The sequence below is a fragment of the Pezoporus occidentalis genome, unplaced genomic scaffold, assembly GCF_034315485.1.
Source record: "Pezoporus occidentalis ecotype Australia unplaced genomic scaffold, CSIRO_AGI_Poc_V1 ctg424, whole genome shotgun sequence".
NCBI classification, from domain to species: domain Eukaryota; kingdom Metazoa; phylum Chordata; class Aves; order Psittaciformes; family Psittacidae; genus Pezoporus; species Pezoporus occidentalis.
Genome location: NW_026915752.1, coordinates 19,741 through 46,282, shown reverse-complemented (window position 1 = coordinate 46,282; position 26,542 = coordinate 19,741). Strand labels below are relative to the sequence as shown.

General features: G+C 58.3%; 3 protein-coding genes across 7 annotated transcripts; 1 reads left to right on the top strand and 2 right to left on the bottom strand.

Annotated features, from left to right (window-relative positions):
- Positions 1-276: 276 nt before the first annotated feature.
- On the bottom strand, positions 277-9,194 carry CCDC124 (coiled-coil domain containing 124). Of its 3 annotated transcripts, none has more exons than XM_062634370.1 (5): positions 9,091-9,194; positions 8,200-8,371; positions 2,338-2,524; positions 1,895-2,009; positions 277-1,579 (listed from the first exon to the last, which is right to left on the bottom strand). In XM_062634370.1, the coding sequence occupies exons 2-5, from the start codon at positions 8,356-8,358 to the stop codon at positions 1,375-1,377; spliced, it is 666 nt and encodes a 221-aa protein (XP_062490354.1). In that variant the 5' UTR covers positions 8,359-8,371; positions 9,091-9,194; the 3' UTR covers positions 277-1,374. The 3 variants fall into 3 exon arrangements, with proteins under 3 accessions (XP_062490354.1, XP_062490353.1, XP_062490355.1); XM_062634369.1 differs by having other exon boundaries at positions 9,116-9,194; XM_062634371.1 differs by lacking the exons at positions 8,200-8,371; positions 9,091-9,194 and adding an exon at positions 5,808-5,972.
- A 506-nt stretch (positions 9,195-9,700) lies between these two features.
- SLC5A5 (solute carrier family 5 member 5) lies at positions 9,701-15,208 on the bottom strand. Its single transcript, XM_062634364.1, has 15 exons — positions 15,013-15,208; positions 14,072-14,640; positions 13,922-13,987; positions 13,605-13,656; positions 13,440-13,507; positions 13,213-13,367; positions 12,987-13,127; positions 12,501-12,630; positions 12,309-12,397; positions 12,098-12,210; positions 11,404-11,474; positions 10,769-10,855; positions 10,472-10,677; positions 10,094-10,197; positions 9,701-9,993 (listed from the first exon to the last, which is right to left on the bottom strand). Exons 1-15 carry the CDS (start codon positions 15,206-15,208, stop codon positions 9,773-9,775), a joined length of 2,268 nt encoding a protein of 755 aa, XP_062490348.1. The 3' UTR covers positions 9,701-9,772.
- Positions 15,209-16,154: 946 nt separating this feature from the next.
- On the top strand, positions 16,155-24,132 carry JAK3 (Janus kinase 3). 3 transcript variants are annotated; one of them, XM_062634367.1, is made up of 24 exons: positions 16,156-16,357; positions 16,679-16,873; positions 16,987-17,110; positions 17,212-17,323; positions 17,747-17,892; positions 18,075-18,357; positions 18,430-18,552; positions 18,635-18,792; positions 18,965-19,076; positions 19,186-19,372; positions 19,727-19,848; positions 19,933-20,064; positions 20,150-20,234; positions 20,307-20,440; positions 21,030-21,168; positions 21,235-21,386; positions 22,089-22,239; positions 22,313-22,452; positions 22,661-22,850; positions 22,927-23,051; positions 23,162-23,334; positions 23,408-23,525; positions 23,597-23,707; positions 23,807-24,132. In XM_062634367.1, exons 2-24 carry the CDS (start codon positions 16,687-16,689, stop codon positions 23,915-23,917), a joined length of 3,315 nt encoding a protein of 1,104 aa, XP_062490351.1. In that variant the 5' UTR covers positions 16,156-16,357; positions 16,679-16,686; the 3' UTR covers positions 23,918-24,132. The 3 variants fall into 3 exon arrangements, with proteins under 3 accessions (XP_062490350.1, XP_062490349.1, XP_062490351.1); XM_062634366.1 differs by having other exon boundaries at positions 16,155-16,357; positions 16,557-16,873; positions 20,150-20,440; positions 23,126-23,334; XM_062634365.1 differs by having other exon boundaries at positions 16,155-16,357; positions 16,552-16,873; positions 20,150-20,440; positions 23,126-23,334.
- The last annotated feature ends 2,410 nt before the right edge of the window (positions 24,133-26,542 follow it).

The window sequence follows — 26,542 nt, the reverse complement described above, 5'->3', positions numbered from 1 at the left end:
CCAGCTGTCCCCTCAGCAGGCTGCAAGGGAGCCCCAAAACAGCCACTGCTGCTGCTCCTCAACCCACCCAAGTGCAAATGCTGCTGCTGCTGCCTCCAAGGCTCCAGCATCAATCAGGAGCAATCCTGTGCAGGAATAGGGGCCACTCACTGCCTGGGATGAGCCCTGGTGGTGCCACACCATGGGAAGGAATGCCAGCGGGATGCTGAACCAGCCCTGGAGTTGGCATTCCCTGCTGATCTACACAGGTAAAGCACCAACAGCAACAGGCACGGGTTTAGGTCATAGGAAGGAGTTTCATTCCCAAAGGAGACCAGAAGAGATGGGAGGAGGGAAGAGAGGAAATGCCAGTGCTTGGTCATAGAGAGGGGCTCACCCATTTCTTCTCCTGGAGCACTGGCACAGGCAGGTTCATGCCCTTGGTGCAGCAGTGGCTGAGCCAACATTCCCAATATCCTTCCACAGGCTCCTGCCTGAGCCTGGGAGCAGTCAGGGGAAGCAGCGATAGGAGAAGCAGCAGCTTCCCTCCTGGAGACAGGCAGCTCATTTGTTGTGCAGGGTCACAGCCCCTCCAGGAGCACCACCAGCAACGTGTGAGGCTCTGGGCAAGGCCACCAGGGAAGTGACAAGAGAGGAGTGTGACACCAGTGTCCTGCAGGGATTGCGCTGTGCTATTTCTCCTCTTCCTCCTTGAAGATGGAAGGTTATTTTCTCTCTTCCCCTGTAACTCTTTGCTGACGGAGCTTCTGCTCCCGTTGTGGTTCCTCCTTCCCATCTAACTCCAGCTGAGACCCAGAGGTGGCTGGCAGCAGGCAATGCCAACAGCAGTCCCAGTCTGGAATCAATGTGGGGACATCCCAGCACCCAAGATGACACAAGCAACAGCGGACAGGTGCCTTCCTCATGGTGCTTGCAAGAAGTACTCACCCTGCAGAGGACGAGGATGCAGCGCAGCGATGGCAGAGTTGGGGTGATGCAGTCTGGGTGAGGTCCAGCCTGGAAAAGGTTGCTGGGGGGTCCCCAGCTTGGCAGGAAGCAGCGCTGAGGCTGCACCCTGGGAGCACTGAAGGGCTGGAAGCGAGTTAGTAGCTTGTTTTTGTTGTAAGACAAGTGGCTTAGGGGACAGGAGGGTGGTAGTGGTGTGTCCTGGTCATGCTGCACCAGCATGCCCAGGGGGACAGGACCATGCAGGGTCCTGAGCTGTGGCCTCGTGCCTATCTTAAATCCAAGAACAGACAGAAACTGGGGGCAGGAAAACAAAAGGAGAGGAGGTTCCTTGTGTCTCCTGTTCTCCTGGGAGCAGAGCCCCGGGGCCTCCTGCCCACTGTCCGGGGGTGGGGGTGTGGTGGTGTGTGCGATTGCTCAGCTCTAGTTCTACTTTTGGCTGTTGTAAGCCTTGTGCCGCTGGTTCATGGGGTTTTCTGGAGACTTCATCCACTCCTTCTTGAGGAGCTGCTTGAGCTGGGACAGGCGCATGTTGGGGTTCTCCTGCTTCAGGCGTGGCAGGTTGAGCTCCTCGAAGGCGGTGAAGGCGGCTTTCATCCGGCGCTCCGGGTGCCGATCCAGGTCATTGGCAACGCTGCCAGGAGAGAATTCAGAGGGAGCCACACGTCAGAGCCACCTCCAGCAGCACCACTAAACCCCTGTCAGCACAACCAAGTGCCTACAGAGTAACACGGGTGATAAAGCAGGAAGCCCTGTGATACTCCTCCCACCACTTCAAATACTCTCCAAAGAACAACAGGCCAAGGGACAGGTCCTGTTCTTGCTGTTGAGATATGAACTGACAATCAGAGCATAAAGAAGAGCCAGTTCTGGGGAAGGATCTGCAAGGACTTCTCTGAAAGGAAGCAACACCTTCAAAGGAGAGCACTGCTGTGATACACCCACGTACCTGAGGACAGCAATGGCATCTTCAATCGTTCTGGCCTCCACTGATCCTTCCTCCAGTACCCTTCTGTTGACGTTCTCTTCCAAGGGGACCTCCAAGTGAGTCTTCTCCTTTTCCACTGCACGGGGGGGGGGGAAGGAGAGCTGTGAACGTCAAATCCAGCCTGTGCAACACCCTCATAAGGTTTTCAAAAGCACCCTGAAGAAACTCAGACAGCTCAGTCTCAGTCCTCTACAGCTCTGTTCCTCCACCTCAAGGTGACAGGAGGTTTCTTCTTCCCCCCATCTGAACATTAGTCTCAGCAAAGCATACAACACACAACAGCTACAGGCAGCTCTTGCTTTCCAAACACCTTGCCCATCAGCAAGGGCGAGTGCAGAAGGAAGAGCCCCCTTCCCACTCCCAGCCCCCCGTGGCCATCAGGGTCTTTCTGTGGTAACACAAACCTGCCTCTGCATTCTCCTTCTGCTGCTGGTCTTTCCTGATTGTCTCCTCGATCTGGGCCCTGGTGACTTTGCCTGGAGTGACCTGCTTGGGTGACTTCCCCTTCAGCTTTGAGTCTTCCTCCTCCAGCAGGCGCTGCAGCTCCTTCTTGCGCTCCAGCTGCTCCAGGCGCCGCTTCTCCCGCTCTTCCTGAAGGGAGAAAGGATCAGCTCACCTCCACCCTTACACCTCCCTAGGGTGGAGGGATCCAACTAGCCCTTACAGGAGAAGGGTACCCTGCTAGAGCAGGAGCAGGCACCTCACTTCTGTAGCTAATGCAGCACTGACCTCCTCCTGTCACAGGGGATGTTGGCTGGTTCTCCCCAGTGAGACAGTGATAGCCGGGCCCTTTTGAATAATCATTCCCTGCCCTGTCTGCACCCACGCATGGACTCCTTGGGATGGCAGGACGGTGAAACGCAACCCTGATGACTATCACATTAAGTTCTCCACTTTAAGAAGTGGTCAGAGGTTGAAAGTTCAGCAGTTGTTTGAGAAAAGCCAGTCAAGAGGCTGAATTCATCCTCAGGTCTGGCTCAGGGCAAGCAGGGAGACCAAATCCAACAAGCAGTGCAGCTCCTGTGGGGATTTTCAAGTGCTCCACAAGGAAGTTAAGAGCCACTTTGCCCTCCAAGGCCCAGAGAAGAGGCTGACAAGACCATGCAACAAGCCCTTAAGGGCTTTCAGCACTTTGGCTTTGAGTTTTCTTCCTTCTCTCCCCTGCAGAAAGGAAAACAAATGCAGTGTCACAGGCTTCAGAGCATTTCCTACCTCAGTTAGTTACATGGACACTTAATTCTGGCTCTCATCCATTATTCACTGGGATGGCTCAAGGAACTGATGGAGCATTAATGGAATGGGTTTACTCAAAGGCAGCAAACCTAGCCCCAGCAGTAACACAACCCGTTACCATCCATGTCCAGGGAGCAGGAACAGAATTATGCATGCTGGGGTAGGGCCCACTTGAGACACATGAGCAAGGCTGGGCTTTGAAACGCTATGAAACAAAAGAACCCCCCAAGCTGCTCCACAGCTCAAGGGTTTAAAGCAAACCTCATAAAAAACAGAATCAAAGCCTACAGTTGCTGAATTAAATCACCCCCTCGGGCTGCTGCTGTTTGCATCAAGGACCAGACCTTTCAAAGGGAAGGGAAGGAAAAGCTCACCCAGCTACACCGGGAGCAGCTGGGGCCAGGATGGGAAAACAGCCTTTGGAGTGGATGGAGCCTTTATTGCAAGTGGCTGTCTTCAAAGTCTTGGTCATTTAGTGATCAGTGCCTTGAGCCACAGCACTGGGGTGTTATTTCCAAGTGCAAACTCACTTCTTCAAGCCACCAGCTCCAGCTTTCCCTGCCCAGTGCTCTCCTGTGGGGCCTCTCCCTCTTCTAGCAAAGGCTGAGTAAACAAGTGTCCTCAGGCTTCCAGATCAGGAGGGATTTTGTCCACCCCTGGAACAGGCCGGGTGTCATACGAAGAAGGGGAAGGCTGCCTTTAAAATGGATACACAGGGATATGCCTGAGCAAGAGCCACCAGGGTGCTTTGCCACCTCACTCAGCACAGCTCCAGCTCCAGACAGGATTTCCAGGTTGGCCACCAGCCTCTGGTGGTCTCTTTTTAGGAAGAATGCAGAAAAGCTCCTCAAACTGGAGAGTTTAATGTGCCAAAACAGAAGGAGGCACCCAGAAGTCACTGAAGGTCCAGCACTCAGATGGAATAAGCCATTTAATTAGATGTAAAGCACATGCAAGAGAAGCAGCACTGTGTACTCCTGGGTACTGGTATCATGCCTGGAACATGGACTGGTGCAAATGTCCCAACTCTAAAGCTCAGGGGTGATGAACAATGTGATCCAGAGAAGCTGCTGGCAGGGTGAGCACAGCAAGGCTGCAGGTGTGGTTGTGGCCTTGAATAATTCAGGAGCCACATAAGGAGAGGATACACGAGTACTAAGGACCTAAGGGAAGGGAGCAAGCCTGTTCAGAGCAGGACTGTTATTTATAGTTAGAAAATACTCTTTTACCCATTTATTACACAAAGGGACCTGTCCTCCACTGCAGCCAGCTCAGCTTCATACAGCTCCTGCTGAGACACATCTGACAAGAGCAAAGATTCCTGCTGCGATTTCCAAAGAGGACAGAGCCACTTGGCCAAGGGGAAACAGGCACATGTAGGGCACAGAGGCTTCCTCCTGCCCTGTGGGCTGCGGGGGACCTCCGGTGACTCCGCTCCTCCAGGGTGAGCTATTCTCCGCTCTCTGGCATTTACACCCTAGTTGCTATTTGCAGGCAGGAAATAAGTTGGCACCAATCTTCAGGTGTCACAAGACCTGTAAAATCTACATGCTCAGGTTTCCCCTGTGGCCTCTCACATCCAGGTCTGCTCTGCACCATCTGCAGGGCTTCAAGGCAGCAGCTCTGAGCCTCCTGCTCCTCAAGCCCAAAGCCCCAGGGGCCTGAAGCTGTCAGCTTTGAAGAGTTCTCAGGTTGGGCTAATCCAAACTAATGCTTTATGCATCAGCTTAAAAGTCCTGATGAAAGAGAGGTTTGGATTTGCCCAAGTGGAACATATCTGTAAGAAAACTGGAAAGGATATGAATGATCTGCCTCAACATTGCTGCACTTAGAGCAGCAAAGGGGAAGATTCCTTTAGCTGGACACTTCTGTTCCCCAGGATTTATGTGTTGAAATAGGAGTTTCCAGCCTTGCAGAGAATTGACAGGGCAACTCAGAAGAGCTTTAGCTAGGCAGAAAGAAAACAAGGTCCCACACATGTGGCTTTGAGAGCAAGTGGTCAACTGAAGCAGGAGCACTGCTCATCAATGTGAGAGCCTGAGGAAGGCTGGAAAGCACTCTGCTCCTTATAGGGCAGAAGGGAAAAGCAATGCACGGAGATGATTCAGTCACAAAGTGAGTGGGGCATAACCGACCTGGAGCATGGCCAAGTGCTCACCAGGCTCTCCGAGGCACTCCAGAGCTTTGAGATGAGATCAAACACACTCCTTCCACTGCCCACAGCAAGCACGCAAGGGATACTGAAGCCTGAGGAAGTTAGCTCTGGGGTGTGAATGCTGCCTGGTGTCATCAGCTGTCTCCCCGCTACATCTCTGCCCCAAGTTACTCATTTGAGCCATCAGAGTTCAGTATTGGGGACCTGGTACCACGCAGACGTCCTCCAAAGTGGGGAGAACAGTCACTTGCCCTGTTTTGCATTTGATGTGAACAAGAACTGCTGCTCACAGCTCAGTAATTCCACACTGAATCAGAGGAGAGGAGGGGGAAGAGAAAGTCACCGCTCACCCGCCTCCGCCACCACTGAGAGCTGCAGACCCACAGCCTCTGAGCACAGCTACAGGGAATGAGGAGGGCAGAAACCATGTGCCAAGGGAGTCACTGCTCCCTCCTGCACCATCTGCACCCTTCCAGCACTACTTACCCTACACTTAACTTGCATCTTTCCCCAGATCCTGCACACACAAGGTCTTCCTGCTCCTGTATCACCCACACATTCTCTTTTCACCATTCTCACTGAGTTTGGGAAGGAGATTGGAAATCTGGCTGCACCCCAGCCAGTGAGATCTTCCCATGTGTCCCCAAGGTCACAGAGAGAAGGTCTGACTGCTCCAGCAGATGTAATGATTCGTCACCCTTCCAAGGAGCTTCCCCAGGACACACACACACATGAACCTGTGGCTGTTCCACCACCAGACACACTTTAGGTGTCTCTCTGCACAGAGAAAACCCAGCTGGGATCAGGCTACTGAGGAGCATGGTGCTGAGCTCGAGGATCTGACCCTTCACAGGAGGAGTGGGAAGGGCCAGGAAGGATGAAAACACCCAAGTGCTGAAAGAAAAGCAGTTACCCAGGTTAAAATTCCAGCAAGGAAGATGCAGATCCTGTGCTTTCGAGCTGGAGCTCTGCAGGGAAGGTGCCAGAGAAGGAATCACACATCACAGAGCTCAGATGCTCCTTTATGCATCACAGAGTCAGCAAATGAACATCGTCCCCTGGTAGCAGGGCTCAGCTCTGGAGGCTGCTCTCAGAGCAGGCGGGTGGTGGCGTTTAAAGAGACCCCAAATGCAGAGTTTGGCCTCAGCACATCCCAAAGGCTTCCAGCCCCTCCTGCCCTTTGGCAGTGCAGGAATCCTGGGGGCGCAGTGTTACCGCCATCGCCCGGAGAGCGGGGGAAGAGCTGGAAGAGGTGGGAAGAGCTGCTGGGAGCATCCTCCTCCACACAGCACCATCCCTTCCCCGGGGGCGGTAGCTGAGCCCCTGCTGCAGCACACGGCCAGCAGCACTATTCCCAAGCCAGCACCACCTGCAAAGCGGTTACTCCTCCAGGGAAGCCTGACTCCTGTGAACAGTTTGGTTTCTACACTCTCTAGGATGGGGATGGAAAGTCATTTACAGTCCACATCCTGTCCCTGCAATGGGGCACAGGTGGCTTCTTCCATTCTCCATGAAGATATTCCAGTTGGATGGCACTGGAGAAGCAGCTGAGGAAGACACATATCATTCATGTGTTGGCTACTTGCTCAGCCACACAAAGGCCCAGCTTAGGCAGGAAGAGCTCCTGTGCAGGTGCAATACACACAGAGCCTTTCTGGCAGGAGAACTTCCTGTATCCAAGCAGAGAATCCCACTGCTGTGAGGGATTTGTGGGAAGCCAACACACTAAATGAGTGCTCAGGTGAAATTCGAACATAAAAGACCATGGCTCTGCTGACGCAGAGAGAGGGATGGATGATGTCCTGAGTGCAAACTGCCTCACTGGCTTCTCTAAAGCCCAGGCTGGGGCTCTGGGATGGAGCCTGGTTTTCCAGTTAGCAATTCCAGGTCCTGACACAGGCCCCCTCTCCAGCCTGCACACTCCTGCCCTGCAGGAGGCTGCTTTGGAAGCCCAGTCATTGCTGGCCAAGTCTTAAGGAGAGCAATAAGAAGTCCTTGTTCCACAAAGTAATTAGGCAGCATTCCAGGATTGAGATGGGGAACAGCACACAGGACTCTGAATGCCAAGACACACATTAGGGGTGAACTCAGGGGGTCACAGGGACACGCTGGCTTCCTGCTGCCCAGCCAGTGTGTTTGTACCAACACTGCCGCAGTTCAGAGCGGCACAAACCCAGTAACACCCAAAACCCCATTTATGTGGTCAGTAGAAGCCCTGTCTGCGTAAGGGGAAAGGAATCACTTCATAAGAGGCAGTAAAGTCATCACAACAGTTGTTTACACCCAAACCAGAAGGTGGGTTTATCTAATACTGATGCAGGACAACATCAAACCCCAAAGAAGCCAGGAAAGAACATGGAAGTGTTCTGTTATTGAGCATGGAGGCTAACAGGGGGAGCAAGCTGGTAAGAGCAAACTTGAGAGAACCCTTTAAGTGAGATGTGTCCTGATGTAACACCAAGTGAGGAAGGAGAACAAAAAGCTTTGGAACCTTTAACTCTGCTGATTTCTTCTTCCTTCTAGGAGAGTCAAAGACCAGTTAAGAAAGGAAAAGAAAACCAAGCTAAAGAACTGCTTGGTCAAGAATCAAGCCCCCAAGCAAAGTCCCTGATCTTTTCCCGAGTTCAATTTTAAGTCATTCAAACAATAAAGCTTTTCCTGCCTCCCCTGGGAAGCAATAAGATCCACCACATTTTGGAATTACACAGCAGAGCTTACACTTACTCCCACACTTGGCTTGTTTTAGCTCCCACAGGAGCCACTAGCTCCAGCTCTTCTACCAAAAACTAAGCTGAGGACAATATGCAGGGACAGCAGAGGAGAAGCAACTCCTCCTAAGCAAGCCTGGAGCTCCCCTTCTCCCTGCCCAGCCATTCACCTTCCTCTGTTCCTTCCTCATCACGTGTTTGTCTTCATCCTTCCAGTAGGCATCTTCCAGCTCCTGCTGCCGTTTGGCATCGGCTGCTGCCTTTGCCTCAGCCTTCCTCACGCGGGCAGCAGCCGACTTGGTGTTTTCCCCTTGGAACTTCTTGGGCATCACTCAAGGTGATCTGCAGAGGAGAGCAAAGGGTTCAGATCCTTGCCCTATAGAGGATCTCAGGTTCACTGTCACCCTGGGAAGCAGGAACTGCTGCAGGTCACCAGGAAAATCCCCTTATTGCCTCATACTGTTTGGAGATCCTGGGCAACCTCCCAGCTCACCCAGGAGGAATCCTGCTCACTCCATCCCACATCCTCAGCAGGGGACATCCCCTCCTGCCTGTTTATTGTGTTGCACCATGACAAACAGCACAGACTCGGTGTCACACCCTCTGCCTGAGGGCACACACACAGCCCCGTGGCCCTGTTTCACAGCCACCTCCCCTGGGTCATCCAGGGAGGAAGAGTCCAACAGGAGCCTCACGATCAACCAGACACCAAGAAAGGCCCTTCCCAGGAAGCTGCCCATGCAGACGCTGTGCTCTGCATCTTAAATCTTCGCTTTCAATGGCAAAACCCGACCTGCTAAACAGGAAGCCCCACAGAAGGGCTCTAGGGAAGGCTGGCAGTTCCAGCCTCAAGCTTTTAAGAGATCAAATCCCTTCTCCCACCCACTCCTGCTCCGGCCCTTCCCGAAGGGCACGGGCTGCAGCCCCCGCCGGCCCTGCCCACCGTCTACCCCGGCCTCGGCTGCCTTTGTTGGGGACACGGAAATCCTCCCCTCGCTCCCCAGAGCCGCCTCCTTCCCTCCGCGGCCCTTCCCCTCCGCACCCCCGGCCCCGAGGCCTACCCCCGCCGCCCGGGACCCCTCCTACCCTGGCCTCGCCGCTCAGGCCGTCGCGCGTGTCCTGCGTCACCGCCGCGCGCCGTCGCTCCCGTGGGAGGGGAGGGGCGCCGGCGGCTCGTAGAGGAGAGTAGAGGGGGAGCATCCCACCGCCGCCGCCATCTTTACTGAGGGCACCGTCCCCTCTAGGCAGCGCCACGGGGGCAAGGCTCGGGGGTGTCAGGGACCGGGCGGCACAGACAGAGCGGCAGCGCCCACAGCGCGGCTTGAAGGCAGAAAGAAGGCCCCTTCGTGGTCGGCCACCGCCGGCTCTGCCCGGCACAAAGATGGCGCCGAGCGGCGGCGGTGGGTGGGGCTTGGCGGGGCGCTGCCGATTGTTATCAGCGTAGGGCGTGGCTTAGCAGAGCCGGGCCCGCCCCCCGCTGCTTCCATTGTTACCCATTACCCGCCATTGCCTCCTATTGCCCCCGCTGTTCCACACCAGCACCAGTTGCTTCCATTGTCCCCCATTACCTCCTATTGCCCTTATTGTCCCCCACTGCTCACATTGTCCCCCATCCCCATAGAGGCAGCAGCTGCCCCCTGGTCTCCTTCAGCCCCCCCAAGGACGGCCTCCTGAAACAGCTCTTCCTTTATTGGACACTCCATCCTGTGTTATCCTACCCCGGTGGCCCCCCTGCCCCACACCCTACACATGGGTCTCCTGCAGCAGGAGGTCAGTGGCAGTGCTGGGCTCAGGAGGGCTCCAGGGGGTGCTGCCATCCCCCTCCAGTAGCACCTGGGGGGCTTCAGCCTTGCCCAGGGCCTCTTCCCCGGGGGTCTTGTCGCCTGTGGGGGCCACTGAGGTCGTCTGCTTCGTGATGTCCCACCACAGCACGCCTGGGGGCAGCCGCGTCCGCTTGCTCGGCCCTGCCAGAAAGGAGGTGCCATAGGGAGGGGCTGTGTGGGGAGGACGCACTAAACCCCCCCGCGATGCTGGGCGATGTCCCTGTCTGGCCCCCAGCCTCACCTGACACGGAGCTGAGCAGGACCCCGGCCACCACTGTGGTGAGGGTCCCCAGCGCCCCATAGTACAGGTAGGAGATGGCATAGAAGTCACCCACGATGGCTGGGCTGTGAGGGGACAGCAGAGGCAGCCATGTGACATCACAGAGAACAGGGACAGGAGTGTGACGTGACAAGAAACAACATGGTGTGACGTCACAGTGAACAGGGACAGGAGTGTGATGTCACAAGGAGAGCACTGTGACATCACAGCTAGCATGTAAAGTGGTGTGAAGTCACAGTGAACAAAGAGGCGTGACATCACAGTGAGGAGGAAAAGCGTGGTGACGAACAGGGCGCAAAGTGACGTCACAGGAAGCCTCCCCCGGAGCCCCTCCCTCACCGTGCTGGCGCCGGGGGTTCCTCGGTGGGGAGCAGTGGTCCCAGCAGCAAGGTGCGGTTCGTGCCAGCGGTGCGGTTGTAGAGGGGGCAGAGGGCTCCGGAGGCGGGCAGCACCCCCATGGTCGCAGCGCTGGGGGGGTACAGGATACCCCCCACGGCCACCCACAAGGAGAGGGCCAGGCCAATGGCAAGGCCCCCCAGCACGCCCTGCGCAGAGCAGTGGGGTCCACACTGCCCGGGGTGGGGGGCAGCGGGACCCTCGGAAAACCCCAACCAACTCCCCCCCCCCCAAACTCACGGCTGTAGAGCACATGGGCAGGAACATGCCCAGGATGAAGGCACCCAGCAGCGGGCCACTGATCACCCCCATGACGGTGAAGGAGCCCTGGAAGGGGGGTGAGAGCAAGGCCCCACTGCCCCGGCTGGAGGGTGGGGAGGGGGGGGAGGATGATGATGATGAAGTAGAGAAGGAGGAAGAGGAAAAGGAAAAGAAGGAGGAGGAGAGGAGTGTGACGTCAAAAAAGTCATGTGACGTCACAGGGAACAAAGCGGTGATGTCACACACAAGGAGGACAAACAGGAGAAAAAGGAGGAAGAGGAAGAGGAGAAAAGAGGAGGAGGAGGAGAAGGAGCACGTGGAGAAAGAAGAAGAGGAGAAGGAGAAAGAGGAAAAGGAAGAGGAGAAGAAAGAGGAGGAAAAGGAGGAAGAGGAGAAGGAGAATGAGGAGGGTGAGAAGAAGGAGGAGGAGGAAGAAGAAGAAAAGGAGGAGAAGAAGGAGAAGGAAGATGCTGAGGAGGAGGACAAGGAGTAGAAGGAGGGCACTTGGCTGTGCTCCAGGCCCTGGCCAGCTCCAGGGCTCTTGGGCAGCTGGTGGCACGTGGCCAGGGCAGGAGGGGTCTTGGCTGGATGTGGTTCTGCTCTGCGAGGCTCACCTGCAGCACACCCCCCCCCAGCAGCGAGGCCAGAGCAGCCACCGTGATGCACGAGGTGCCATAGATGAGTGCTGTGGGGAGAGAGGGCGGCTCAGCACCGCTGGCATGCACAGCATGGCATGACATGGCATAACACAGAACGGCATGGCATTACACAGCAGGACATGGTAAGGAATGGCACAGCATGGCGTTGCATAGCATGGCACCATGGCATGGCACGGAGCAGCATGGCATTACACAGCAGGACATGGTATGGAATGGCACAGCATGGCATTGCACAGCATGGCACCATGGAATAGCACAGCATGGCATTGCATAGCATGGCACCATGGAATGGCATGGAGCAGCATGGCATTACACTGCAGGACATGGTATGGAATGGCACAGCATGGCATTGCACAGCATGTCACCATGGAATGGCACAGCATGGCATTGCATAGCATGGCACCATGGCATTGCACAGCATGGTACCATGATGTGGCACCATGGCGTAGCACAAACCAGTGTGGTGCAGTACAGGACAGGGGTAGCATGGCATGGCATGACAAAGTGCAGAATGACATGGCACGGCACAGCACAGCTCAGGGCAGCACAGCATGGCATGGCACGGGATGAGGTAGCGTGGCACCAGGATGTGCACCATGGTATGGCACAAAGAAGTGTGGTGCAGACAGCACAGCTTGGCACCACTCACACAGCCCCTTGGAGATAAGGGTCAGCCGCTGTGGTGCCAGAGCAGGCAGCCTGGGCTTGATGAGGTCCTCGATGGTGACGGCGGCCATGGCGTTGATGCTGGTGGAGGCTGTGCTGTGGTGCGGGCAGTGCTCAGCCCCTGCAGCCAGCAGGAGCCCCTTCCAACAGGAAGCTTTGGGCTCCCCTTGGGGAGAGGGGTGCCCCATCCCCACCTCAGAGTCCCACTGTAGGCACAGGCCAGGAACAGCCCTGGCACCCCTGGGGTTTGCTTGAAGATGTCAAGCACTAGGTAGGGCATGTACTGTGAGGGGAGAGGTTGCATTGAGGGGGAGCCCCTTGCACCCAGTCCCTGGGTGTGTCCCTTTCACCCCTCCATGTGCAGCTCGAGAGGGCAGAGCCAGTACCTCGTCGGGGGCTGAGATGTAGCCAGCGAGGAGGGGATCGCAGTCCTTGTAGAGCGCAAACATCACAAGGCCACAGGCCACTGCGCTGGAGACGATGCAGAAGAGCCCCACTTGATTGACCAGCAGTGCCCTGCGAGCACGGGGAGGGAGAAACCTCACTGAGAGGAGATCTGCAGCATGTGGGGTCCATGCAGGGGTGTGGGGTCCATGCAGGGGTGCACCGGCCATGCAGTCACACAAGGGCAATGCAGGGGTGCAGGGTCTATGCAAGGTCTATGCAAGGTTGTCAGGTCCACACAAAAGATTCATGCAGGGTCCATGCAGGGCTGCAGGGCCCATACAGGGATTCAGGCACTGGGCTCCCTGAGTGGACAGGCTGGATGCGGCCATTGCAGCCATCACCCTCACCCAGAGCAGCCCCTTGCCCCAGTGCACTATCCCATGCAGAGCAGGATCCAGCCCATCCCTGCATCCCCATGGACTCACATCGTGGCCTCCCTCTCGGTCCTGCAGGCCACGTAGCGCTGGACCTGGGCCTGGTTGACGCCGTACATGGACAGCCAGACCAGCGTGCCTCCCACCAGGAAGGTCCACACCGTGTACCGGCTCCGTGGGTCCGGGTTGAAGCTGGGCACCAGGATTTGGGGTGGGCTGGGGCTGGCACTGGCCCCCACACACACCCTGGCACCTCACAGGCTGGGGGGGGACTCACTCTGCCAGGTTCACCCTGGAGCCATTGGAAGCAATAGCCAGCACCATGGTGGGGCCCCCCACCAGCAGCACCCCCCGGATGATGATGGCAAGGAAGCCAGAGAGCATCACAAAGACCTGGAAGACGTCTGTCCAGATGACAGCTTTCATCCCACCCTGCACAAGACAGAGCTATAGTGAGCCCCAGGGAACAGAGGCTCCCCCAGGACCCTCCACTCCCTCCCTCACTATGGTGGTGTAGAAGGTGCAGATGACTCCGGTGGAGAGCAGGGACGCCCAGATGTCCAGGCCGGTCACTGGAGGAGAAGAGAAGGTGCTCAGCAGAGCCCTGGGGTGCAAAGACAGGGCTGAGATGTCCCCAGTGCAGGGATGGGGACACTAAGGGGATCACACCTTGGTTAAGGATCAGGGCCGGGGCATAGATGACGATCCCTGTGTACAGCATCTGTGGGAAGAGGAGGGTCAGCACCGCATCCCACTGGCACCATGGGGATGGGGAAGGAGCATGAGGGTGCTGAGAAAACACTGAGGTTTTCATTCCAAACACAGCTCCTGCTGGGGTCTGTTTGCTTTGAGCTACAGAAAAAAGAGCTCAGGAATGTGAAGGCTTCCTGGGGGACTCAGGACAGCACCAGCACAGCCGGATCTGAGCCCCTACTATGTGCCATACCTCACTGTCACCATCCCACCCATGCACCTTGGACACGCACCGTGGCCATTACGTACTGCAGGGTCCCACAGAGCCGCACACTCCTGCTGAAGCGCCGCTCCAGGTACTGGGGACAAGGAGAAGGGACAGTGGTGGGTCCATCTCAGGGGCTGGGTGCATCTCTGTGCCCCTCCACCTTGCCTGCACCCACCTCATAGGTGCTGGTGAGCCCCAGGCGGTAGAAGACAGGGAGGAAGAGCTTTGCGGTGAGCAGTGTGTTGAGGAGCTGCCCCAGGCACATCCAGAGGAACTTGGCTCCGTAGCGGTGCGCCTCGGCCGGCACCCCCAGCACTTGGATGGCTGACATGAAGCTGGCGGAGAGCGAGAGCCCCACGGGCAGTGCTGACATGCGCCGGCCCCCCGTGAAGAAATCCTCTGATGTCTTCTGGCCGCCCTTGGCGAGGCCGTGGAACAGCCCGATCCCAGTGGACACCAGCAGCATCAATGCGAACACCCCGTAGTCCCAGAGGCTGAAGGTGAGACGCTCTGGCACCCACAGCTCCAGGCTCCCCACCGGTGCCAGCGTGGTGGCTGCAGGGGGAGAGACCCCAGCCAGGGACACAGCACAGGGACACGGCACACACAGCACAGGGACACAGCACACACAGCTCGGGGACACAGCACAGGGGCACGGCACAGGGACACAGCCTGCACAGCTAGGCCAGGACACAGCAGCACTGGTGCATCCGAGAGTGGTGAAACTGGAGGGGGAGAAAACTCCTTGTAGTTATTGACCAGCACTCAGAAAGGACCAAGCATGGAGTGAAAAGCATATTTGCCACCCTTTCCCATCTCACCCCACCCTCTCCCTGTCCCAGGTCGGGTCTGTGCTGAGCAGCCGGGTGGGTGTTTGGCCGCAGACCCCAAATTCCTGAGCTCAGCACAGGAATTGTCCTGGGTACCTCCCTGTCCAGAGCATGCACGAGAGGAGAACAGCAGCGCCTGGTCCAGCAGCTCCAGAGGACTCCAGGCACGAGCCCCATGGTTCCCCCACGCGAAGGACGTGGAGGCACAAGCAGAGAGCAGCAGAGCCGCCGCAGCCGGGTTATCTCCAGCCCCAGGGGACAAAACAAACGCAAACTAAACCTTTACCCAGAGCCGAACAGGGCCCCGGATCCGCGCAGCCGGCGGGGAGCAGGCGCTGCCGGGGGGTCCCGGTGGGTCCCTGCTGCAGTGTCTGTGGCGAGGGGCCGGTTGTGCCTTGGACTCCTGCAGCAGCGGGGCGGGAGCCGGGGGCAGGTTCAGGCCGTCGGGGAGGGAACCTTGGAGTGTCGGGGGCCGTGTCCATAACCCCTTCCCTCCCGCACACCCCGGTTAACCCCCGGTGCCCCGTATTGCAGGCGCTGAGCCTGGGGGAGCAGAGAGATGGATCCGGTTGATGGGATATGTGTCGTCAGGTGTGGGGCCGCGCTGCTTCCTCGTTCCCTGGCACAAAAGCTGCTTTGTCCCGCTGGGCACCTGGACAGGTTTGTCCCACAGGGATTTCCCCACTTTGGGCTGAGCCCTGGGGATAAGCCTGCGGCTGGGACTGGGCATGAGCCCCAGTGTGGGAACAGAGCCACCACAGGGCATCACTGAGCACTGAGGCAGAGGAGAGTCCCTGGTCCCCAGGGTTTGACCCCAGCTGGTGGCCTTGTCCCCAGCCTGTGTCCCCAGGGGCACCCTTCCCTCCTCACCCGTGGCTTTGCCTCCTTGCTGAGCTGGTTAGAGCAGCAGAAAAGGGAAAAACAACGAGTGGTTGCTGCTGGGCCCGGCCACATCCGTCAGTGGGTATGTGCACAGCACGGGGTTCAGTCATGCACCAGCCCCATGGTGACCCGAAAGGCACAACAGCACCAGCAGCACCATGGGGCTGGGCTGACGGGGCCACTACTGGGGTGAAGGGGCTGAGCCCATCTCAGTGGGGCTCAGTGGGGCAGGGAGGGTTCCAGCAATGGGGTGCAGTGGGTGGCAGGAAGCACCTAGCCCCTTACTCTGCACAGTGGGGTGGGACAGGATGGGGCCCTGGCAGAGCATTGCCCACCCCTGTGGTACCCACAGCACCAGATGCTGTGGCAGGACCAGCAAGGAGCTGGGTCCATTGGGGTGCCCAGTGGGGTGCACAGCACCAAGTGGGGTGCCGCACTCCCTGCCCCTTCACCCCCCGGCTAGTCCCTACAAGCTCGGGTGGCTCCTTTCTGCCTTGCACCCCAAACTGCCCCCCCCCTTGCCAGGAAGCCGCCTGCGAGGAGGCTGTGGGCAGGAAGGAAGTCACCAAGGGGAGTTTTGACTCTCTCCTTTCCTCATAGGCTCTGAGCAGCAGCTTACACAGCCCCAGAACCCCGACCAGGACCCTGATCCAGGAACCCTGACTGCAGAACCCCAATCCAGGAGCCCTGATCCAGTGGCGCAGCCCAGAGCCAGACCCATTCCTCAGGGCCAGAGCACTCGGGAGCAGGTACCGTTCCAGCCCAGGGGGCTTCATGAGGTCCATCCAGCCCGGCTGATCACAGAGATGAAGCTGAGTCCCCTCTGTCCATTCCTGGGACCGATTCAGGGCATGGGAACAAAGACAGCAGCAGGGGGTGGTGGGTTTATACCCATGCCTGCAAAACAGTTTGTGTGCCTCAGTTTCCCCTTCATCCTCACCAGGACAGGCTGACCCCAGCAATGGAGGTGCGGCGGGTGCGGTGGTTGGGTTTGATTCCAGGGAGGATGCAAAGGGAAATTGATGGGGAAGGGGGTGAGGTTCACAGCTGAGCTCCCCCTGTTGTTGTAGCCTCCACCATGGCCCCGCTGGGTGAGGAGACGCCCCTGATCGGGGAGCGCTCCTGCAGCCTCTCCTCAACTGAGACTGGCACCCTCCAAGTGTACCTGTACCACCGGGTGCCCCCTGGCGCTGCTGGTGTCCTCACTTTCACCTTCGGCGAGTACACGGCCGAGGAGCTCTGTGTGCACGCTGCCAAAGCCTGCGGTGAGAATCAGCCCCAGTGCCGCGGGTACCAGCTGTGCCTATCGGCTCCTGATGCCGTGGGTGCCGGATGTACCTGTCCCCTGGGAGGGTCACGGCACTCTTCTTGTCCCCAGGTGTGCTGCCCATTTACCACCCGCTCTTCTCCCTGGCCACTGAGGACCTGAGCTGCTGGTTCCCTCCCAACCACCTCTTCAATGTCGATGAGTCCTGCAGCCAGGTCGTGGTATACAGGATCAGGTACAGCCCCAGCATGGCTCCCTGGGGAGTCTCTGAAGACTGATAGAGGTTATGCACTGTGGGAGATGTGGTGCTGAGGCCTCCTCTGCTCTCTCCATCAGGTTCTTGTTCCCCAGCTGGTGTGGGCTGGGGCAGTCCCACCGTTTCCAGCTGCTGAACGACCGGGCCAGCCCTGTCCTGGACTACCCCGTCATTGATTACCTTTTTGCCCAGGTGAGCCCTTTCAGGCTGGCATCCCTGTCCCCAGCACCGGGGACCACAGGTGAAGTCCCATGTGGCATCTCAGGGGTGTGGTACGTGTTAACCTCGGGGCGGCAATATACTTTACTGCCCAGAGCCATGCCACCCTCCTCCTCTTCCTCCTCCTCCAGCACCCACCACAATGCCTGTGGGACATGGGTCCTCCTCCTCAGCTCAGCTGGAGCATCCCACACTGAGTCTGGGTCACCCCAGGTTGCTGATATGGGGGTCACAGTGTTCCCTGGGGGGGGGGTGCATGCCCCAGGACAGAGCCAGCTCCTGGGCAGCAGCAGGAAACCAGAGCCTGGAGCAGGATGTGATGTGCCTGGGGTACCTCAAGTGTAGGGTGCAGGGGGCTGGCACAAGGAACCCCCTCGAGCTCCTTGCCCTCCCCAGTCCCGCAGTGACTTTATCGGGGGCCGCATGGCCATGGTGCTGAGCCTGCCCCAGCAGGAGGAGTGCCTGGGCCTGGCTGTGCTGGACATGCTGCGCATCGCCAAGGAGAAGCACCAGAGTCCCAGCGAGGTCTTCAGCCATGTCAGGTGAGTTGGGAGCTGTGGGGACAGCCCAGAACCCGTGACAACAGCCCAGCACTCATGGTTACAGCCTGGAACCATTGGGACAGCCTGGAACCCATGGGAAGAGCACAGCACCCATGGGGACAGAGCAGCACCCATTGTGACAGCCTGGCACCCACCACTGCCTCACCACCCCATCCCTGCAGCTACAAGTCCTGCATCCCGGTGCCGCTGCGGTGCCAGATCCAACAGCATAGCTTCCTCACCCGCAAGCGCATCCGGCACCGCTTCAGCAAATCCCTGCGGAAGCTCGGGGGCTGCCAGACTGATGGGTGCTGCCTGAAGCTCAAGTACCTGCTGGACCTGGAGCGGCTGCAGCGGCGCTGGGCTGAGGAGAGCTTCCTTGTGCGCACTACCGGCTCTGCCACAGACATCACCATCCATGTGGCCGGTGAAAACGGCATCTTCTGGAGCTGCAGCGGCTCCGAGGTGCGGGTGGAACCGCGCTGGGTGGTGGGATGAGGGTGGGAATGTGGAGTCAGTGCTGGTTGTGTCCCTCAGAGCCGACAGCACTTCTGTGACTTCCCCGACATCGCCGACATCAGCATCAAGCAGGCGAGTGGGGACGGGGTCGCTGTGGAGAACCGCGTTGTCACCCTCACCAAGACAGACAACCGGGTGCTGGTGAGCTGGGGGTGGGGTCTGGGGGATCCCCATGGAGCAGGGGCTGGGGGTGCCGTGGGGCTGACGCCCAGCCCTGCTGCAGGAGGTGGAGTTCCCCTCTTTGCGGGACGCATGCTCCTTCGTGACCCTCATCGACGGCTACTACCGACTGACGGCTGATGCCCACCACTACTTCTGCAAAGAGGTGGCCCCCCCCCGGCTCCTGGAGGACCTGGAGAACCAGTGCCATGGGCCCATCAGGTGGGTGCCGAGACTTCTCCTTTGTTCACCCTAACCCACGGGTGGTGGAGGGAGGGGGAAGAAATCACTTGTGTTGGAGACACCGGTCCCCATCCTGCTCACTTCCGGGTGATGCTGGGCCCACTGCAGTGCCATGGTGGAGAGCTGAGCAATGTGGGGGGTCCTTTTGCAGCTCCGAGTTCGCTGTGAACAAGCTGAAGATGGCCGGGAGCCATCCGGGGCTGTTCCTGCTGCGCCGCAGCCCACAGGACTTTGACAGCCTCCTGCTGACCGTGTGCACCGAGGTGAGACCAGCATCGGTACTGGCACCAGTGCGGACCTGCGGCAGCTGCTGTGGGACTTGGGGGGCTGCTGCGGGTCCCCGTGCCGCTGAGCCAGGCTCTCCCCCTGCAGACACTCTCCGTCCGGGACTACAAGCGCTGCCTGATCCGCAGGGACAAGGACGGGAGCTGGGGGCTCTCGGGGATGCCGCGGCGGTTCTGCAGCCTGCGGGAGCTGCTGGGCACCTATAGGCACTGTGGGCTGCAGGCGGAGGGTGCCCCCATGAGCCTGGCTGCCTGCTGCCCCCCCCAGCCCAGAGGTGACCGGGCATGATGTCACTGCATGGGTTGTGTGATGCCACGTGGCTGTGTGTCACCACTGTGGTCTCTCGGGGCAGGCTACATGATGTCATCAAATGACATCACAGAGGGGTGTTGGATGGTGTCACAGAGCAGTCATCATAGAGCTGGTTGTCTGACATCACAGGGCAGGCTGCATTATGTCACAGAATGTCATAGAGCGGGGCTCTGTGATGGCAGAAGATGAGCTGTGTGACATCACAGGGTGGACTGTGACATCATGGAGTGGGCTGTGATGTCACAGGGCGGGCTGTGACATCACAGGGCAGACTGTGTGAGGTCACAGTGTGTCACAGCCGTTCCCCTCCCCCCAGAAAAGTCGAACCTGCTGATCGTGCGGAGCAGCTGCCCCCACCCCCCCAGCTCCCCCTGTGCTCCCCACCGCAGCCTCAACCAAATGATGTTCCACAAGATCGACCCCCAGAGCCTTGTTCGGGTACGGAGGGGGGCCATGAGGCAATGGTGGGATGGAGCACACGGGCACAGACCCCCATTACACCAGTGTCCCCTGCTCCTGCAGGGCGAGAGCCTGGGGCAGGGCTCCTTCACCCACATCTACAAGGGCATCAAGCGGGACCAGGGGGAGGACGGGTGCCATCAGACCACGGTGGTGCTCAAGGTGATGGACAGCAGCCACCATAACTGCTCTGAGGTGAGGCAGCAGCAGCCCCAGCACCCAGCACTGGGACAGGTCCCCATGGCCCCCCCTGAGCCAGTCTCTCTCCTCTCCCATCCAGTCCTTCCTGGAGGCCGCCAGCATCATGAGCCAGCTCTCCCACAAACATCTGGTCCTGCTGCACGGCGTCAGCCTTGGGAAGGACAGTGAGCGCTGGGGTGATGCGCAGGAGCCATGGGATGTGAATGTGCTGGACCTGACTGTTCTGTCCCCCTTAGGTATCATGGTGCAGGAGTACGTCAGGTATGGACCGCTGGATCTCTACCTGAAGAAGAATCAAGGTGAGGGCAAGGTGACGACGAGCTGGAAGCTGCAGGTGGCCAAGCAGCTGGCATATGCCCTCAACTACCTGGTGAGCTGCATTCACGTGTCCTGCAGCTCCTGTAGGCCAACTTCCCACAGCTCTCCCAAGTCCTTATCCCATGGCTGTCCCACATCTTTATCCCATGGCTCTCCCATGTCCTTATCTAATGGCTTTCCCATGTCCTTATCCCATGGCTTTCCTGTGTCCTTATTCCATGGCTCTCCTGTTTCCTTGGACCCACATCCCAAAGCTCCCATGCATCCATGTCCTACAACACCCATGCATCCATGTCCCATAGCCACCATGCATCCGTGTCCTGCAGCACCCATGCATCCATGTCCCACAGCACCCATGCATCTGTGTCCAAAAGCTCCCATGCATCCATGTACAGCAGCTCCCATGCATCCATGTCCTGCAGCTCCAGCACATTCGTGTCCCATAGCTCCTGTGCATCTGCATCCTTCAGCATCCATGAAACCATGTCCCATAGGTCCTAAACACCCATGTGCATCGACATCCCCACAGTTCCCACACATCCCCATTGGGTCACCCTGGTTGGACCAGCTCAGCCTCATGCATGGGGCTGCCCCATGGGCTGGGGCTGCACTGATGATCCTGATCCTTCTCCCCTCCACAGGAGGACAAGAAAATCACGCACGGCAACATCTCAGCTAAGAAGGTGCTGCTGACGCGGGAGGGGGATGTGGCCAGCGGCAGCCTCCCCTTCATAAAACTCAATGACCCTGGAGTCAGCGTCTCCATCCTGACCAAGGACAGTAAGTGCTGGGGCTGGGGGTGCCAGACCTCCCCCGGTAGGTGCTAAGCAGGGCCCCTGTTCGCAGTGCTGGTGGAGCGCATCCCCTGGCTGGCCCCCGAGTGCCTCCGGGACCCCAAGAGCCTGGCTCTGCCTGCTGACAAGTGGAGCTTCGGGGCGACCCTCTGGGAGATCTTCAGTGGTGGGAATATGCCTGTGAGCCTGCTGGAGCCCCAGAAGGTGAGGCTGCCCTGTCCCTCCATCCCAACCCTTCTGCACCATCCCACTGCATCCTGATCCTCCTCTACCATCCTGCTGCCTCCTGAAAATCTTGCACCATCCTGCTGCATCCTGATTCTCTTGCACCATCCTGCTGCATTCTGACCTTCCTGCCCCATCCCACAGCATCCTGGCACTTCTGCACCCCATCCTGCTGCATCTTAACCCTCCTGCCCCATTCCACTGCATCCTGACTCTCCTGTCCCATCCTCCTGCCCCATCCTGCTGCATCCCAACCCTCCTGCCAGATCCCGCTGTGCCTGGGCTCTGCTCACTCACCCACTGCCCATCCCACCCTGGGATTTCTCTGCTGAAAGAGGCTCTGGTCACCCCAGAGAAGGGGCATCATTGGGGCGACGGGCAGCCATGGCAACCATGGCAACCAGTGCTAGGGTCTTGCAGGGCTCTCCCCATCCTCAGGGTGTGTTGAGGTGGTTGTGGGTCCAGTGCTGCAGGCACCAGCAGTAACCAAGCCCCAGCCTGACATCCCTCACCCTTTGAGTGACCATAGAGCCATGGAATGGTTTGGGTTGGAAAGGACCTTAAGACCATCTGGTTCCTGGGGAGTGTGAGGGGTTTGCACAGCCCAGTGAGGGACTGTTTGCGGGGGTCACAGGGCCGGGCACCTCATAACCAGCCTGAGACTTATCTCCCCCCCTGCAGAAGCTGGATTTCTATGCGAGTAACCTCCAGCTCCCTGCACCCAAGTGGACTGAGCTGGCCACGCTCATCGCGCAGTGCATGGACTATGAGCCCTGGTGCCGGCCCTGCTTCCGTGCCCTCATACGCGACCTCAACAGCCTCATTACCTCCGGTGAGCCCATGACATGGGGAAGGGGGGTAATGGAGTTTGAACACCCTGGGGCCCTCACACCTGCCTCCCCCAGACTATGAACTGCTCTCAGACCTGTCCCCTGCTGATGCGGTGCTGCGGGACAGCTTCTGGGGGTGCGAGCCCCTTGCCATGTGCCAGGACCCCGCATGCTTTGAGGAGCGGCACCTCAAGTACATCTCACTGCTGGGCAAGGTGAGTGGGGGCAGAGGGAGCCCCAGAATTAGGGCATGAGTTGCACCCCCTCCACACCCTTCCTTGCCGGCATGTGGGGCATGAAACATCCTCTGCTTTGCCCTGTGAAGCTGAGTAGTTTGTGCCCTGTGTGGCACATGGAAGGGCACTGGGAAGATGATGGGGACCCCCATCATCAAGGAACCCCAGCATCCCATATCCCCACCAGGGTAACTTTGGGAGCGTGGAGCTGTGCCGCTATGACCCTCTGGGTGACAGCACGGGTGAGCTGGTGGCTGTGAAGAAGTTGCAGCAGGATTCGGCCAAGGAGCTGAGGGACTTTGAGAGGGAAATCCAGATTCTGCACTCGCTGCAGCACGACTTCATCGTCCAGTACCGGGGGCTCTGCTACAGCCGGGGTGAGAGCATAGGGCAGGGAGTGGGCAGGGATGCTTTCCCTGCATCCCAGCTGGAGTGTGATGGATGTGGCTGCAGGATGCCGCAGGCTGCGGCTGGTGATGGAATACCTGCCCAACGGCTGCCTGCGGGACTACCTGCAGAAGAACCAGCCCCGCCTGGACCACAGGGCCCTGCTCCTCTACGCCTGGCAGATCTGCAAGGTGGGACCACGGGGATCAAAGGGGTCCCACTCTGCCCTGTGGGGTGGGGACAGATGGGGATGAAGAGATTGTAGTCCCTGGGTTGCTGTGAGCGGCTGCATCTTGGGCAGGGCATGGAGTACTTGGGCGCGCAGCGTTGTGTGCACAGGGACCTGGCCAGCAGGAACATCCTTGTGGAGAGTGAAACCCATGTCAAGATTGGGGACTTCGGGCTGGCCAAGCTGCTGCCAAAGGACAAGGACTATTACGTGGTGCGGGAGCCCGGCCAGAGCCCCATTTTCTGGTGAGGTGCCGCTGGAGGGAAGCTGTGGTGCTGGTCCCTCAGCAATCGGTGCTCAGTATCCTCCCCGTGGCAGGTATGCACCCGAGTCCCTGTCGGACAATGTCTTCTCTCAAGCATCTGACATCTGGAGCTTTGGGGTCCTCCTCTATGAGCTCTTCACCTACAGCAACAAGATCAGGAGCCCCTCAGAGGTGAAAGCCTGACCCTGGACCTGTTGCCTTTGGTATAAGCCCTGTGCCCATGGGTATCCCCCTGCCCACAGGAGTTCCTCCGCATGATGGGCACTGAGAAGACGGCGCAGATCATCTGCCACTTGCTGGAGCTCCTCAAGGACAACAGGCGCCTCCCGGCACCATGTGGCTGTCCTGAGGCGGTGAGAGCCCTGCCCTGGCTGGTGGGGACTCGGGGGGGGGGGGGGGGGGGCACCACCGCGCTGCACCTGATGGAACCATCCCTTGTGTCGTCCCCCCAGGTCTACACACTGATGCTGACTTGCTGGGCCTTCACCCCCAGTGCCAGACCCACCTTTGGAGAGCTGGTCCCCAGGATTGAGGTGCTGCGGGATGGACGGAGCAAACTCTGAGGGAAGTGACCCCAGTTCCCCCCATCCCTCCCCAGCACCAGGCACACAGCATGTGGATGCTTCACTTGGCTTTACTGGCTACAGGGACATGCTCCCCATCACCCTCCCCATGTAGTGCCACTCTGGCTCCCCCTTTTTTCCCCTCTTCTGCCTGTCACTAACTCCACCACAGTGGGATTTGGGGTTCTAGTAAAGTTTGGTTTGTTTGCTTTCCATCCAGTTCTTCAGGGCTCCTCTGGCCATGGGACGGAAGATTTGGGGTGAAATCAGGCAGAAATGGGGCCAGGGGCAAGACGGTTTCACTTGGCAGTGCCCAGGATGGGAGCTGGAGCTCAGCATCACACTGGCCTCACAGTGAAGAGAGGGGTCCCCCCTTGTGGTCCTGGGTGTCCGGGTTTGCTGTGAGCAACCCTAACCCTCAGAGAAGAAGCCTCAGGACAGGGGTCCCCTGGGCAGCACATGGAGACCCCAACAAGAGCTCATCAGCACCAAACAGTGGTGGGAGCACTGGTGTGGACCCTGCTGCACTGCAAGGAGCTTGAGCCCCTGGAGAACGCCCCAAGAGCCCACTGGTACCTTGCTGCAGAGGCAGCTTGGGGCCATCCACACCCTGCACCTCTCCTGGAGCTGGGAGCACTGAGCCCCAGAGGGACAGGGATGTTCTGCAGGGATTCGGTTCCTGCTGGGTACAGTCCGTCCATCCATCCATCCATCCATCCATCCATCCATCCATCCATCCATAACTCCATCCATCCATCCATCCATCCATCCATCCATCCATCCATCATCCATCCATCCATCCATCCATCCATCCATCCATCCATCCATCCATCCATCACTCCATCCATCCATCCATCCATCCATCCATCCATCCATCCATCATCCGTCCGTCCGTCCATCCATCCATCCATCCATCCATCCATCCATCCATCACTCCATCCATCCATCCATCCATCCATCCATCCATCCATCCATCATCCGTCCGTCCATCCATCCATCCATCCATCCATCCATCACTCCATCCATCCATCCATCCATCCATCCATCCATCCATCCATCCATCACTCCATCCATCCATCACTCCATCCATCCATCACTCCATCCATCCATCCATCCATCCATCCATCCATCCATCCATCCATCACTCCATCCATCCATCACTCCATCCATCCATCACTCCATCCATCCATCCATCCATCCATCCATCCATCCATCCATCCATCCTCCATCCATCACTCCATCCATCCATCCATCCATCCATCCATCCATCCATCCTCCATCCATCACTCCATCCATCCATCCATCCATCCATCCATCCATCCATCCATCCATCCATCCATCCATCCATTCATCACTCCGTCCACCCACCCCTCCATCCATCCCTTCCTCCATCCATCACTCCCTCCATCCTTCCATCCATCCACCAGCTGCAGGTTGGGCAGGAGCACCCCTGGGTGCAAGGACAGGGTTCAGCCAAGTGCTGCTCATTCCATGCCTCAATTTCCCGCATCCCTGGAGCCCCATTCCCATGGAGCAGCCTGGAGGCCATGGGGTCGGGCACTGGGGCACAACACAGGCAGGTGCCAATGGGGTGGGGGGAGAGGAGGAGGGGTGGGGATTAGAAAATTAAATGTTTAATAAAAGAGCAGCACAGGGGAGGGCGGAGGGGATGTGGTGACATCCATGGACCAGGAGGGGCAGTGGGAGATAAGGGCAGCTCCCACATGGCAGCAACCCCTCCCCAACCAGCCTTCATCCAGTGTTTCACACACAACCAAGGGGTAACCCCAGAGGGAGTCAGTTTAGATCCCTATGGAGAAAAGGGAGTGAGAGGCAGCTGCAAGGGCTGGGGGCGTGTATCCAGCACAGGGATGGTCACTGGCTAGGGCTCAAACTGCACCCTCTTGAGCTGGGCATCCCTATGGGACACTGCTATAGGGTATCGCACAATGGAGCTTCAGGTGTTAGGGAGGGGAACCCATGAACCCCAGGGCCATAGAGAACAGGGAAGGGGCCCCTGTGTACCAAAGAAAAGGGACCCCATGCACCCAATAGAGTGGCAAAAGGACCCCATCCACCTTGGGAAAGGGACCCCGTGCACCCTGAAGCCATGAGGAGCAGGGAAGGGACCCTTGTGCACCCTAGGAAAGGGGCCCCCATGCAAACCAAAGAGTGGGGAATAGACCCTGTTCTCTCCAAGGAAGGGACTCCATGTACCTAGGGGCCACAGCGGATGAAGAGAGGGCCCTGACTCTGCCTCATGGCCCTCTTCTAGCTCTACCCTGTAGCAAACCTCTTCTTGACCAGTGACATGCGGCCTAGCACTCGCCAGCTCCACCTCGACACCTGATAGTGTGCTGCCCTCACTGCTGAACTGTGTCGCCACGGTACATGGGTTTTTTGGGGTTCGAAGTGGGACTGAGTATCCTTGGAAGTTGGGAGATGGAGTGATGAGGAGCTGGGCGCTGGGATGCTACCATGGCAGAGCTCCCCAGGGGGCCTGTATGGGGTCTCAACCATGCAATGAGTTTTGTCTTGTCTCAGACCTGTTCTTAAGTTGAGACCCTAGGCGGGGGGGGACACAGAATTAAGGGTAATGGGAGCAACTCCTGCAAACACTGTCAC